The sequence below is a fragment of the Balaenoptera acutorostrata genome, chromosome 20, assembly GCF_949987535.1.
Source record: "Balaenoptera acutorostrata chromosome 20, mBalAcu1.1, whole genome shotgun sequence".
NCBI lineage: Eukaryota > Metazoa > Chordata > Mammalia > Artiodactyla > Balaenopteridae > Balaenoptera > Balaenoptera acutorostrata.
In genome coordinates, this window is record NC_080083.1 from 21,593,791 (window position 1) to 21,606,504 (window position 12,714).

The window sequence follows — 12,714 nt, forward strand, 5'->3', positions numbered from 1 at the left end:
ATTCTGTTATCAAAATTTTAACCTTGCTTTATATTTTTCTTCTAGTCTTTTTCTCATATTTAACAAAAATATCCCCTTTAACAAAAATATTCCCCTTTAAGGGAATATTGACATTCATCTTGAAGTCTTAAACTTTTAATAAAACTTAATTTATATATTTACTTTGTGAATCTGTGATGGTTACTTACAAGGATTTTGGAAGTTTTTTTTTTTTTAACATCTTTATTGGAGTATAATTGCTTTACAATGGTATGTTAGTTTCTGCTTTATAACAAAGTGAATCAGCTATACATATACATATATCCCCATATCTCTTCCCTCTTGCATCTCCCTCCCTCCCAGCCTCCCTATCCCACCCCTCTAGGTGGTCACAAAGCACCGACCTGATCTCCCTGTGCTATGCGGCTGCTTCCCACTAGCTATCTAGTTTACATTTGGTAGTGTATATATGTCCATGCCACTCTCTCACTTTGTCCCACTGACGTTTCATGCCTTGGTTATTATTACTGTTTTTAAATGACTTCTTTCCCCTTGGAAAGAATGTTTATCATTCTTCCTGTTGTGCCTCCAGTTTAAGTGGATTTGAGTATTATCCGTTTGGCTTGGGGTTGGGAAAATTTTAAAATAAGAGTATATTAGGTATGTTCTGTAATAAGCTTGAAAAGGCACCCTTGTGGAAATAGATCCTTGGGAAAACATTTAGGTGAAAACAACATTTTGAAGTCTATGAAATGAAATTTACTGGAAAGTTAGAGGTGCTACTGTTTTCCTGGGCGCTCTACTTGTGACAGTTAAGTATAGATTGAGCCCAGGGCTCAGCACATTAGAGACCTAAGGAAGAAATCATTTCTTCAATTTTTCCTCTGCAGTGGTGGTGACCGCGGTGGCTTCAAAAATTTTGGTGGTAAGTGCTGAGTATCCCAAAATGTTTCAGTGGAAATGCTATATAAACCTAAAAGCCACCAATATCCCGCAGACGTAGTCTAAGCCCTTTCTTACTCTGTTGAGGCTGGTGTGTGTTGTGTGCTTAAAAAAAATTACGTATATGCATATATATATCTCAAAATATTAAAAAGACAAAGTTGATCTCAAACAGTCCAATGGGTTTCTACACAGTGAATTTGCATGAAAGAGTCTGGTGACCAATGAATGAGACCTTCACTGGATTTTGTCAATATGTTTTTTAATAAAGGTAGCTGACGTGGTGTTTTTAAATTATTAGGGTTTTCCAATCAGCCTTCACAACCAGAGCTTAACAAAAGTGATACTAGCGTAATGCCAAAGTGGCTGGTGCCGTCTGGGACAAGTTTAAGGGAATATTGACATTCATCTTGATTTCTTAAACTTCTAATAAAACTTAATTTATATATTTACTTTGTAAATCTGTGATGGTTACTTACAAGGATTTTGGAAGTATTGACTTTTCATGCCTTGGTTATTATTACTGTTTTTAAATGATTTCTTATGAGTTGCCTTAAATAGCTTTCTTTTTCTTTTTCTTTTTCTTTTCCCTTAGGTCACAGGGATTATGGACCCAGACCAGATGCTGGTAAGGTTTATGGTAGTTTGTGACTCTGCCATTAAGAGAATGTTAGTTTTCCATTTTTTCAAGGGAAAAGTGTGTGTGTTTGGAGGAGTTAGTACAGGAGGAAGATTTGATTTGATAATGCTGCCAGAATCAGGGAGCTTCACTTCTAAAGATGTACCAGCAAGAAAAATTCAGGGGGATTGATTGGAAAGTTTGCCAGGAAAAATTGCTATCTTTGCTTTCCCATGCTCTCTACTTTTTCTTTTGTGAAGAAATACTTGATTTTGTACTGCTAATTAGCATTATTTATTTAATTACTGCAAATCAAGTATGAGAGAATTGGTATCATTGGGGAATTAGAATAGCTGTGTTTAAGAAAATATTGCAGTGGATTGATGGTCTGCTCAGTGGGCCTAAGAAACCTGAATTCATATATGAGAGAATTGTCTTACTCTGGGCAGAGGTCACTAATTTCTTTTCTTTTCTTTTTCTTTTTTTTTTTTTTTTTTTACGAAACATCTTTCTTTTTACATGTGTCTTTTCTTTTTTTTTTTTTTTTTGGCTGTGTTGGGTCTTGGTTGCTGCGCGTGGGCTTTCTCTAGCTGTGGCGAGCGGGGGCTACTCTTGGTTGCCGTGCGTGGGCTTCTCATTGCAGTGGCTTCTCTTGTTGCAGAGCACGGGCTCTAGGTGCACGGGCTTCAGTAGTTGTGGCACGTGGGCTCAGTAGTTGTGGCTTGGGCTCTAGAGCGCAGGCTCAGTAGTTGTGGCGCATAGGCTTAGTTGCTCCGCGGCATGTGGGATCTTCCCGGACCAGGGATCGAACCCGTGTTCCCTGCATTGGCAGGCAGATTCTTAACCAGTGCACCACCAGGGAAGTCCCCAGAGGTCACTAATTTCATGTGCCTTTATATTTTCAAATGAAATTCAAGGCTGCCTGGAGCCTTTTGAAAGTTATGTAGAGATTAAAAATCTATTTGAGCCAAATTTTTTTAAAAAATTAATTAATTAATTAATTATTTTTGGTTGCATTGGGTCTTTGTTGCTGTGCGCGGACTTTCTCTAGTTGTGGCGAGCAGGGGCTGCTCTTCGTCGCGGTGCGCGAGCTTCTCATTGCAGTGGCTTCTCTTGTTGTGGAGCACGGGCTCTAGGTACGTGGACTTCAGTAGTTGTGGCACGTGGGCTCAGTAGTTGTGGCTCGCGGGCTCTAGAGCGCAGGCTCAGTAGTTGTGGCACACAGGCTTAGTTGCTCCGTGGCATGTGGGATCTTCATGGACCAGGGCTCGAACCCGTGTCCCCTGCATTGACAGGCTGATTCTTAACCACTGCGCCACCAGGGAAGCCCCCCAAAATTTTTAATATATATTGAAATCAGAACTTTTGTTTTTATTAAGATGCTAAAGTATTCTATATGGATGGCAATTTCTGAATTATCCCTTGATGGACTGAATTTATGTGCATCTTTCTTATTTTGTTACACTAATCCAAAAGTGTGCGTGTAAGGTAAGGTGTGTGTCAAGGTGCCCCTACCCTCTGGTATATATAAAGCTTATTGCAATGAATGGGAAACCAGCAATTCTGCTTGGCTTGCTTGGAAGTCCAAAGTGTCAGATTTGGGCAATTTTCTACTAGAAGCTTTAAAAGTATTGATTAGCCAGAAAGAATTAAAACTCTCCAAAGAAAGGAATGCTACTTTATTATTTTTTTTAATTTATTTTTTTAAATGAATATATTTATTTGTTTTTGGCTGTGTTGGGTCTTTGTTGCTGTGCGCAGGCTTTCTCTAGTTGCGGTGTGCGGGCTTCTCATTGTGGTGGTTTCTCCTGCTGTGGAGCAGCTCTAGGCAGGCTCTAGGCGTGTGGGCTTCAGTAGTTGTGGCACGTGGGCTGAATAGCTGTGGCACACGGGCTTAGTTGCTCCGCGGCATGTGGGATCTTCTGGGACCAGGGATCGAAATTGTGTCCCCTGCATTGGCAGGCGGATTCTTAACCACTGCGCCACCAGGGAAGCCCAGGAATGCTACTTTATACTAACTTTCTTCATCTCTTCCTGAGCTTGAGTCCTGTGTCTGAATCTGAAGAGTGAGATTTGTAAGATCTCCCTTAATTGGTCTATGTATTTGACATAGTGTGGACTTGATCCACTTTACGTGAAGTTTAGTTGTGAGAATTGACCTACCAAAGAACTGTTATGACCACTTTGCATGTTTATCTAAGAGCTTTCGTGTATTGGTCCTTTTTCCTTTTGGTCACAGAAATAGTTGAATATTGAATAATAAATTATTATTCTTGATTACTAAACAGGATGTAGTAAACCTAAGGAATATGTAAAATTAATCATGGTTTTTTTTAATCCCCCATAGATTCAGAATCTGATAATTCAGATAACAACACAATCTTTGTACAAGGACTTGGGGAGGGTGTGTCTACAGATCAAGTCGGGGAGTTCTTTAAACAAATAGGAATTATCAAGGTGAGTAAAAAATTGGCTTATGTTGAAAATCTCATAATTATTAACGTATTCTGGTTAAGATACATAGGTTACATAATAAGCCCATACTCCAGTAAGTCTTGTCTCTTAAAGTTCCCTAATGCACATGCTCACCCATGTCTGTAGGCCTTTGCTAAATTTGCTAAATACATGAAGATTTTATTTCTTGCTTGTGTTTACCTTTCCACAGCCTTCCACAGCTTTGGCTTTCAATCTTAGGACTCTAAACATAGTCTCTGCCTAGCTCCTAAAACTGTGAGAACCAAATGAAATTGTGAAAACATTTTAATATTCTGAAATGCCAACATATGAAAACCCAAGTTATTACTAACAACTCTTTATGTTGGTATTTAATGTCTGCTATATATTTGCCCAATATAATAATGCTTTATTTCATAACTTTATTGTACTTAAGTGTCTTGTGCACTGTTTGTTTCATGCATATATTTTCATCTCCAACTAGAAAGCATTTAGATCAGTGTTAGTAGATTGAAGCATTTGCCTGATATCAGTTTGCAATTGCTCTTGTTTTGGTGTCCGTGGAATTACTATTTTTTTTCTCCTTCTTGGAGAGTAAAAATTTCTTAAGAAATTATTAATTACACATGAAATATGTAAAAAATTCACACAGTTCTTGTCTTCCACTCCCTTCCCAGCAAAATCCAGTGTGTGCACCTTAATGGTAATTTATTTATTTGCTTGGTGAACATTCTGCCTGGTCTTCTTTTTTTTTTTTTTAGTTTTACAAGGTATATATTTATATGAAGCATTATCTATGTTTTCTTTTTTTGTGGGTTTAAAGAAATTATACATAGATAAACCAGTATATACTGTGTATCATTTTTATAGTTTGGTTTTCACTTAATGTATTTTAGAGAGTTTTCCTTTTCAGAACCTACAGATAACTTCATTTTTTATGTTAAGTTGCTAGTATTTGTAGTATGGATATGTAAATTCCTTTAAAAAATAAAATTTTAATTATCTATGTGGTTCATGATCACTTTTTCTTAAAATACTAACACTCACTTGTTTGTTTCTCAGACAAATAAGAAGACTGGAAAACCAATGATAAATCTGTACACAGACAAGGACACAGGAAAGCCAAAAGGGGAGGCAACAGTATCATTTGATGACCCTCCTTCAGCTAAGGCAGCCATTGACTGGTTTGATGGTATACCTCATTCATATAGTTTCTTTTTTTAAAAAATTTATTTATTTGGTTGTGCTGGCTCTTGGTTGTGGCAGGCGGGCTCCTTACTTGAACTCGCCGGCTCCTTAGTTGAAGCAGGCAGGCTCCTTAGCTGTGGCTCCAGGGCTCCTTAGTTGCGGCTCGAGGGTTCCTTAGTTGCGGCACGTGGGCTCCTTAGTTGCGGCATGCATGTGGGATCTAGTTCCCTGACCAGGGATCGAACCCAGGCCCCCTGCATTGGGAGCGCAGAGTCTTATCCATTGCGCCACCAGGGAAGTCCCTCATTCATATTGTTTCAACGTGCGGTTTGGATAAACGTTTTCTAGTCTTGAAGTCAAAATATGTTCTCATAGACGGTGATTATCTTCATGTTTACTTTTTTAGATATTCTATTGAGAATACAGGCCAGAGTTTTTACATACCTTTAGAAATGAGATGAACTCTGTCTAAAATATTTCCTTATGTCATGCTTTGTGCTTAAGGCCACCCTGATAGAGATGTAGAGGGTTGGCCTGGTTGACTATATTATTTTTAAATTTAGGTTAATTTCCCTTCAAATATAATGTTAATACATACTTAGAAGAAACAGTAAGACTTTTTTTCCCCCTGAAAATAAGAAAATATGGGAGAGTAGAAGAAAGGAGTAAAGCATCCATAGTTCTCTACATAGAGACAACTACTGGTATTAACTTTTCCTTCCAGTTTTAAAAAATAAATAAATAAATAAATAAAATAAATTTATTTATTTATTTATTTATTTATTTATTTTGGGCTGTGTTGGGTCTTCGTTGCTGTGTGCGGGCTTTTTTTCTCTAGTTGCAGCGAGCGGGAGCTACTCTTCGTTGCGGTGTGCAGGCTTCTCATTGTGGTGGCTTTCTCTTGTTGCGGAGCACGGGCTCTAGGCACGTTGGCTTCAGTAGTTGTGGCAGGCGGGCTCAGTAGTTGTGGCTCGCGGGCTCTAGAGCGCAGGCTCAGTAGTTGTGGCGGACGGGCTTAGTTGCTCCATGGCATGCGGGATCTTCCCGGACCAGGGCTTGAACCCGTGTCCCCTGCATTGGCAGGCGGATTCTTAACCACTGCACCACCAGGGAAGCCCCTTCCTTCCAGTTTTTTAAAATAGTTTATCATTATACTCCAAATGTAGTTTTGTCTCGTGCTTTTTTTTCACTTAACATCTTAACATAGTCATTTCCCCATGTTATTATAAATTCACTGTTTTTTTGTTGTACCCTAATTTAATAATAACTAACACTTACTGCATGTTTATTGTGGTTTATGAGCTAGGCATTGTTCTAAGAACTTTATGTGCATTAACTCAGTTTGATCTTCACAGTAACCCTGTAAGATGTACCCTTTTATTAGCATTTTACAGATGATGAAACTCAGGCACAGAGAAGATAAATAATTTCCGAGATCACAGAATAAGTGGCAGGGTCAGGACTCAAGCTCAGGCAGTCTAGCACCACTGTCTCTGAAGTGCTAAACTATGCTGGATTGACAGGCACTTGTGGTCCCTTCCAGTTCCAAGATTATTGCACCTGTATCTTGCAAGACATAATTGCATTTCTTTACTTCTTCACAGATGAGACTATGATACTCTGTCCTCACCTCCATTTTCTTTACTTTTTTGCACTAATCAGGCCCCATCACCTTGCTCTTGAAGGCTAGGTCCATTCTCCCTCACTTTTCTGCTTGTGTCATAGTTTCTGTGAATCATAAAATTATCATAGCTTATGATATGTTAAAAAATTATTGTGCCTTTCCCTCATAGGGCAAATGAGCCTCTTAACAGTAACTCCGTAGTTCAACTCTCACCAGGTCTTTTTACAGCTTTTAAAATACTGATCCATGGGTTGTTTCCTATTTAAAAGTGCTTATCATACCATCTGACATTGTGGAAGGTTGCCAGTCACAACAATTAGGACTTCGGTGAGAGTGCTAAGACTCCTGGATTTATAACTATTTTATGAATCCTTGGGCACCTTTTCCTTATATGTCAGTTCTCTTATTTAATATAAAGTGAAAATTTCTGTCTCTAAGGCCCTGGGACAGCAGAATATGTGTATGTATGCATGTATATAAGTAATCACATATGCACACATTAGTTTTTTTTTTTTTTTTTTTATAGTGGGTAATGTGAAGACTTCAGATGAAATAGATTGAGAAACTGATTGGAAATTGAATGCAAACTAAGACCACTTGACTGTTACTGAAATGAATAGCCCAGTTTGCTTTTTTTTTTTTTAAAGTTATACAATTTATTTATTTACTTATTTATTTATTTATGGCTGTGTTGGGTCTTCGTTTCTGTGCGAGGGCTTTCTCCAGCTGCGGCAAGCGGGGGCCACTCTTCATCGCGGTGCGCGGGCCCTTCACTATTGCGGCCTCTCTTATTGCGGAGCACAGGCTCCAGACGCGCAGGCTCAGCAGCTGTGGCTCACGGGCCCAGTTGCTCCGTGGCATGTGGGATCCTCCCAGACCAGGGCTCGAACCCGTGTCCCCTGCATTGGCAGGCAGATTCTCAACCACTGCGCCACCAGGGAAGCCCACATTAGTTTTAAAGATACTACTGGTCTAAGGTAAAAAACATTTCAAACGGTACCAAAAGTATATAAAAAATGAGTTTCCTTTCCACCTTTTCACCTACTGAGAGTTAAGCACAATAGGCAGTGTATAGACAGGCATATGTGTGCACATGCATGCACATACACACTCATTCCCTTTAAAAAAAAGAAATGGTAGCATACTACATACATTGTTCTGTACTTGGCTTTTTTCATGTAAAATTTTAGATGTTTCTTTTTTGTTTTTTGTTTTTTTTGCTTAGTAAGAAATGACTGTCTCCTTGTGACGGATCTTCTCTATTCAGTAGATTGTGTCATGTTCTAGTACAGTTACCTTGACTCTTTGGAACACTAGTGTGTTTGAATTTCTGTGAGGACATGTCAGTTATTCCTCTGAAACTAAAAATTTCTAAGACAGTTTTATATTTTTGAGAGGTGGAGATGTAGAATAGCATTTCTGCAAAACCATTTCTTTTTTTTTAGGAAAAGAATTCCATGGCAACATCATTAAAGTGTCCTTTGCCACCAGAAGACCTGAATTCATGAGAGGAGGTGGAAGTGGAGGTGGTCGACGAGGTAAAATACTTGTTGCTCACAGGCCTGGGTATTACACAGAGGGTTTGGATTTGAGTCCATGTTCTGTCCCTATTGTGTGAACTTGCTACTACTTCTCTCTCCCTATCGGTCTTTTTCCTTCTATCTTAAAAGTGAGGTATAGAATAGGAGATTAGGTAAATAAGGTGTCGTAATAGCTAAGAAAGTGATGGAAGAAGGTTCCAGAAATCTCTTTGGAAAGCTATATAAAGCAGTTTGTTATTCACCTGGACATTAGGAGGCAGTTGTTTAAATGATACCTAATTAGGTAGTTAATCTGACCAGTCTGGGAGTTCCCTGATATGTTGATAGTTACTTGCAACTCGTTCATTTCCGTTGTGTCTAATTCCTTAAATTTGGAGTATGTCTTCTCACTTAACCTTTATCACTGAGATTCTCAAACTAAGGAGGACATTATAGAAAGCGGATTTCGAAGTTTTTTAGTGCATTATTTGCACTTTAATGTGTGCCTTGGGGTCTTCTTCCACATCTCCTGCATTGACTAAATAAGTAAAGCCCCAAATCAAAGAATTATGGAGTCCTGCCATAAGGGGTTAATTTTTGGGGGGCTGCCCAGTTATTGATGAACACTTGCTCTTAGTTCTTTCGTCTGATGCTTTTCCTCTGCTTTGTTTATGTCTGCTATTGATTCCTCCCCACTCCTTACTTCCCCCAGGCCGTGGAGGATATAGAGCCCGTGGAGGCTTTCAGGGGAGAGGTGGAGACCCCAAAAGTGGGGACTGGGTTTGCCCTAATCCGTAAGTATCCCATTTATTTTGGTGGATGTAAGAGTTGGGATTGGGGTTGGAAGGTACAAGAGGGGGTTCTGAATCCATTGGAAACTATTGAGCATTTTATTTTCCTCCTTTCTCAGGTCATGTGGAAATATGAACTTTGCTCGAAGGAATTCTTGTAATCAGTGCAATGAGCCCAGACCAGAGGACTCTCGTCCCGCAGGAGGAGGTGAGTCAGCCTTTAACAGCATCTGCATGCCATTAATCTTCTGACTGGCATTAAGGAGACTTTCCATTATTCTGCTGGCCTTACTAGTTTGCATTTCTACCTTGCAGATTTCCGGGGAAGAGGCTATGGTGGAGAGAGGGGCTACAGAGGTCGTGGGGGCAGAGGTGGAGACCGAGGCGGCTATGGTGGAGACCGAAGTGGGGGGGGCTATGGTGGAGACAGAAGTGGCAGCGGTGGCTACGGAGGGGACAGAAGTGGGGGTGGCTATGGGGGGGACCGAGGAGGTGGTTATGGTGGGGACCGTGGTGGTGGCTATGGAGGAGACCGAGGAGGCGGCTATGGAGGAGACCGAGGCGGCTATGGTGGAGACCGAGGCGGCGGCTATGGTGGAGAGCGAAGTGGGGGGGGCTACGGAGGAGACCGTGGTGGTGGTGGCTACGGTGGGGACCGAAGTGGAGGCTATGGAGGAGACAGGAGTGGCGGCGGCTATGGAGGAGACCGAGGTGGCTATGGAGGCAAAATGGGAGGAAGGTGAGTATTGGAATGTACATGCTAACCTTTTTACCTCACTGCTCTTAGATTTTAGAGTCTGAGCCCTTTTCATCACATTTTCTTCTTGTCCAGTTTTTAGAACTTGAATTTCCCATTGTCAACTCTTTCAGTTAGGTTGGAGAAGATCCGTTTAGTTTCCTGCTTAGCAATTCCTATAATTTATTTTATTTTGGAAATTCTTATTCATGATCTTTATATTTGGATGAATATAGGTAAATGTGTGTGTATTCTTTCTCATAGCTAAAGATAATTGAGATTGAGAGATGATTTGAAACTGTATGTAATTCAGGGATTCTTAATCTAAGTGAGGGGAGAGCACACCTTTTATAGGAGTGTGCTTTTTCAAATCACATGTGCTACCTTGCAGTTGTTTCCCTGGAGATTCTGTTATACCTTTTCCAGATGAAAATCACTGGTGATACTGATGGGAGTGTGCTGTGCACGTGAAAGCTGTAGAGGCAGAAAAAGTTGAATAACCAGTGATGTAAAATAACTTCAGTTACTGTGCCAGAGACAATATAGGGTAGCAAGAATTAGTAAAGCATGCAGTTAAGAGCACAGAGTTTGGAGACAGACTGTCTTCTTTCAAATCCTGGCTCCACCACTTATTAGCTGCTTGATAAGCAAGTTACTTAACCCTTTGGAGCATCAGTATTCTCATCTGTAAAATGGGGCTAATGATATCTCCTTCGTGGAGTTGTATTAGATTATGTTACAACGGTTGCCATGGTAACCATGCCATGCCATGGGGCCATGGTAATCACTGTATAATTGTTAGCTATTAGTAATTATCATCTATTAAATACTTCTTACTGTGTGGCAAATCCTGTGAAAGTGTCTTTGTATACTTTAGTTCTAGTCCTGTCAACCCCAGAGGTAGATGTACTTCCCATTTTACAGAGTTAGAAATGTTGAGTAACTTTTCCAAGATCGCATAGTAAGTGGCAGATCCAGAATTCTTACATGAAAGTGTTTGCTTGCTTATTCCACTATACTACTCTTCTTTTTAGAGTGCTGGAATGACAAAGTCTCTGACCTGAAATACCACAGTGGTTTAGAGTCCTTATTCTGGATGGAAAAATTTTTAAGACAGTTAGTGATAGCAGGGCTTCTAGGAACTTTGTGTGTCTTAAAGCTGATAAATTAGACATTTAGTAATCACCTTCTAGGAGCAGAGAAATATATTAGGCATGGTGTCATTCTTATAGAAATTGTCAAGCTGATGCCAGTCACCAGCACCCTGAAGTGTCTGATGCTTCCCCTTGGTAGAAAATTAGAATTTAGTCTGGCTCTTTATTTTTCATTCCTAGAAACGACTACAGAAATGATCAGCGCAACCGACCATATTGATGAGTGGTTTGAATGTTCCTTTGTCTCTGACATGATCCATAATGAAATTGCCAGAGTTTTGCCTGCTGCTTTCCTCGTGGCCTCTTCTTGCGTAGTGAAATTAAGTGACATTTGGATTTTTATTTGGGTGGGAGGGCTGGGACAGTTTTTCTTTTAGAAATGTCCATTGAAATATCCCCCTTTAGTTTCCAACCTTCTTCTTCCCAACCCTTGAAGCTAAGTGCATTGTAAAATATTGCCAAAATGGAAAGTGTTTTGTAATACTGCAATAAAGGATGCTTGTTTTGTGGACTTCTGTACATTAGTGCATTGTTCTGTCACACTCAGGATGCAGTTACAGCAGATTCGAACTCTAAGGAATTAGGAAATGAATTCTACTTCATGAAATTAAAATGTTACTTCCAACCATATTTATTGAGTTCCTACTCCGTTTAGAATAGTAGTTTCCAAGCATGACTGCATATCAGAACCACCAGAGGTGGTTGTCAAAATTCCAGATTCCTAGGCCTCACCCCAGGTCTACTGGATCAGAAATTGGTGGGATGTGGGGAGGTAAAGCTGGGAATCTTAATTTAGCTTAAGATCACCAGGTGGTTTTGATAAAAACCAGGTTTACAGCTGAGAACCGTTTATTTAGGGCAGTGTTCTAGACGCTGGGAATATGGGGGTCCAAGGGCTAGGAAGGAAGAGTAAGGGTTTGACAAACCAGGGTTAAGATACCAATGTACATAACGTGTTATTTTTTTTTAAATTTTATTTATTTATCTATTTATTTATTTATGGCTGTGTTGGGTCTTCGTTTCTGTGCGAGGGCTTTCTCCAGTTGCGGCAAGCGGGGGCTCTTCATCGCGGTGCGCGGGCCTTTCACTGTTGCGGCCTCTCTTGTTGCGGAGCACAGGCTCCAGACACGCAGGCTCAGTAGTTGTGGCTCACGGGCCTAGTTGCTCCGCGGCATGTGGGATCTTCCCAGACCAGGGCTCGAACCCGTGTCCCCTGCACTGGCAGGCAGGTTCTCAACCACTGCGCCACCAGGGAAGCCCCATAACGTGTTATTTGATATTCTTTAAAAAAACTATTTTTCCTACCCTTACCAAGGGTAAGGCACTGCATCAGTTGCTGGATATACTGCTCATCAAGCAAACAGACAGTATATAGTCTGATAAGAGCTCCAGTAAGAATAGTACAAGGTGCTTTGAGGGCTGGTTGGAAGGATACTTAATCCAGTCATGTGGGATTGAGAAAGCTTGGTGAGCCTTGAGGGAAGAGTAGGAATTGGCTAAGTAAAGAGGCTGGGGTGAGGAATTGGTGTTCGCAGCAGAAAACTGACATGAACAAATATTAATAACTCAGGAGTTAAAAGAGTGAGGAACAGGCTGTGCACTTGAGAATTGTATGTAGTGCATTGAGATTGGAGGAAGAAGTTTAAGAATGGGCATGCAAAAGATAAGACTGGAGAGGTAAGCCAGCTCTACGATAAGGTCCTTGCA

At 40.4% G+C, this 12,714-nt stretch overlaps 1 protein-coding gene across 1 annotated transcript in view; it reads left to right on the forward strand.

The window, feature by feature from the left end:
* The window catches only part of TAF15 (TATA-box binding protein associated factor 15), a 29,790-nt gene extending 18,264 nt beyond the window's left edge, over positions 1–11,526 (forward strand). Inside the window, exons 8-16 of the mRNA XM_007190201.2 lie at positions 870–904; positions 1,517–1,549; positions 3,888–3,997; positions 5,057–5,186; positions 8,252–8,344; positions 9,039–9,120; positions 9,237–9,325; positions 9,433–9,856; positions 11,188–11,526. Of these exons, the coding sequence (XP_007190263.2) occupies positions 870–904; positions 1,517–1,549; positions 3,888–3,997; positions 5,057–5,186; positions 8,252–8,344; positions 9,039–9,120; positions 9,237–9,325; positions 9,433–9,856; positions 11,188–11,227 (1,036 nt within the window). The 3' untranslated portion in view covers positions 11,228–11,526. The remainder of the gene's footprint in view (positions 1–869; positions 905–1,516; positions 1,550–3,887; positions 3,998–5,056; positions 5,187–8,251; positions 8,345–9,038; positions 9,121–9,236; positions 9,326–9,432; positions 9,857–11,187) is intronic.
* The last annotated feature ends 1,188 nt before the right edge of the window (positions 11,527–12,714 follow it).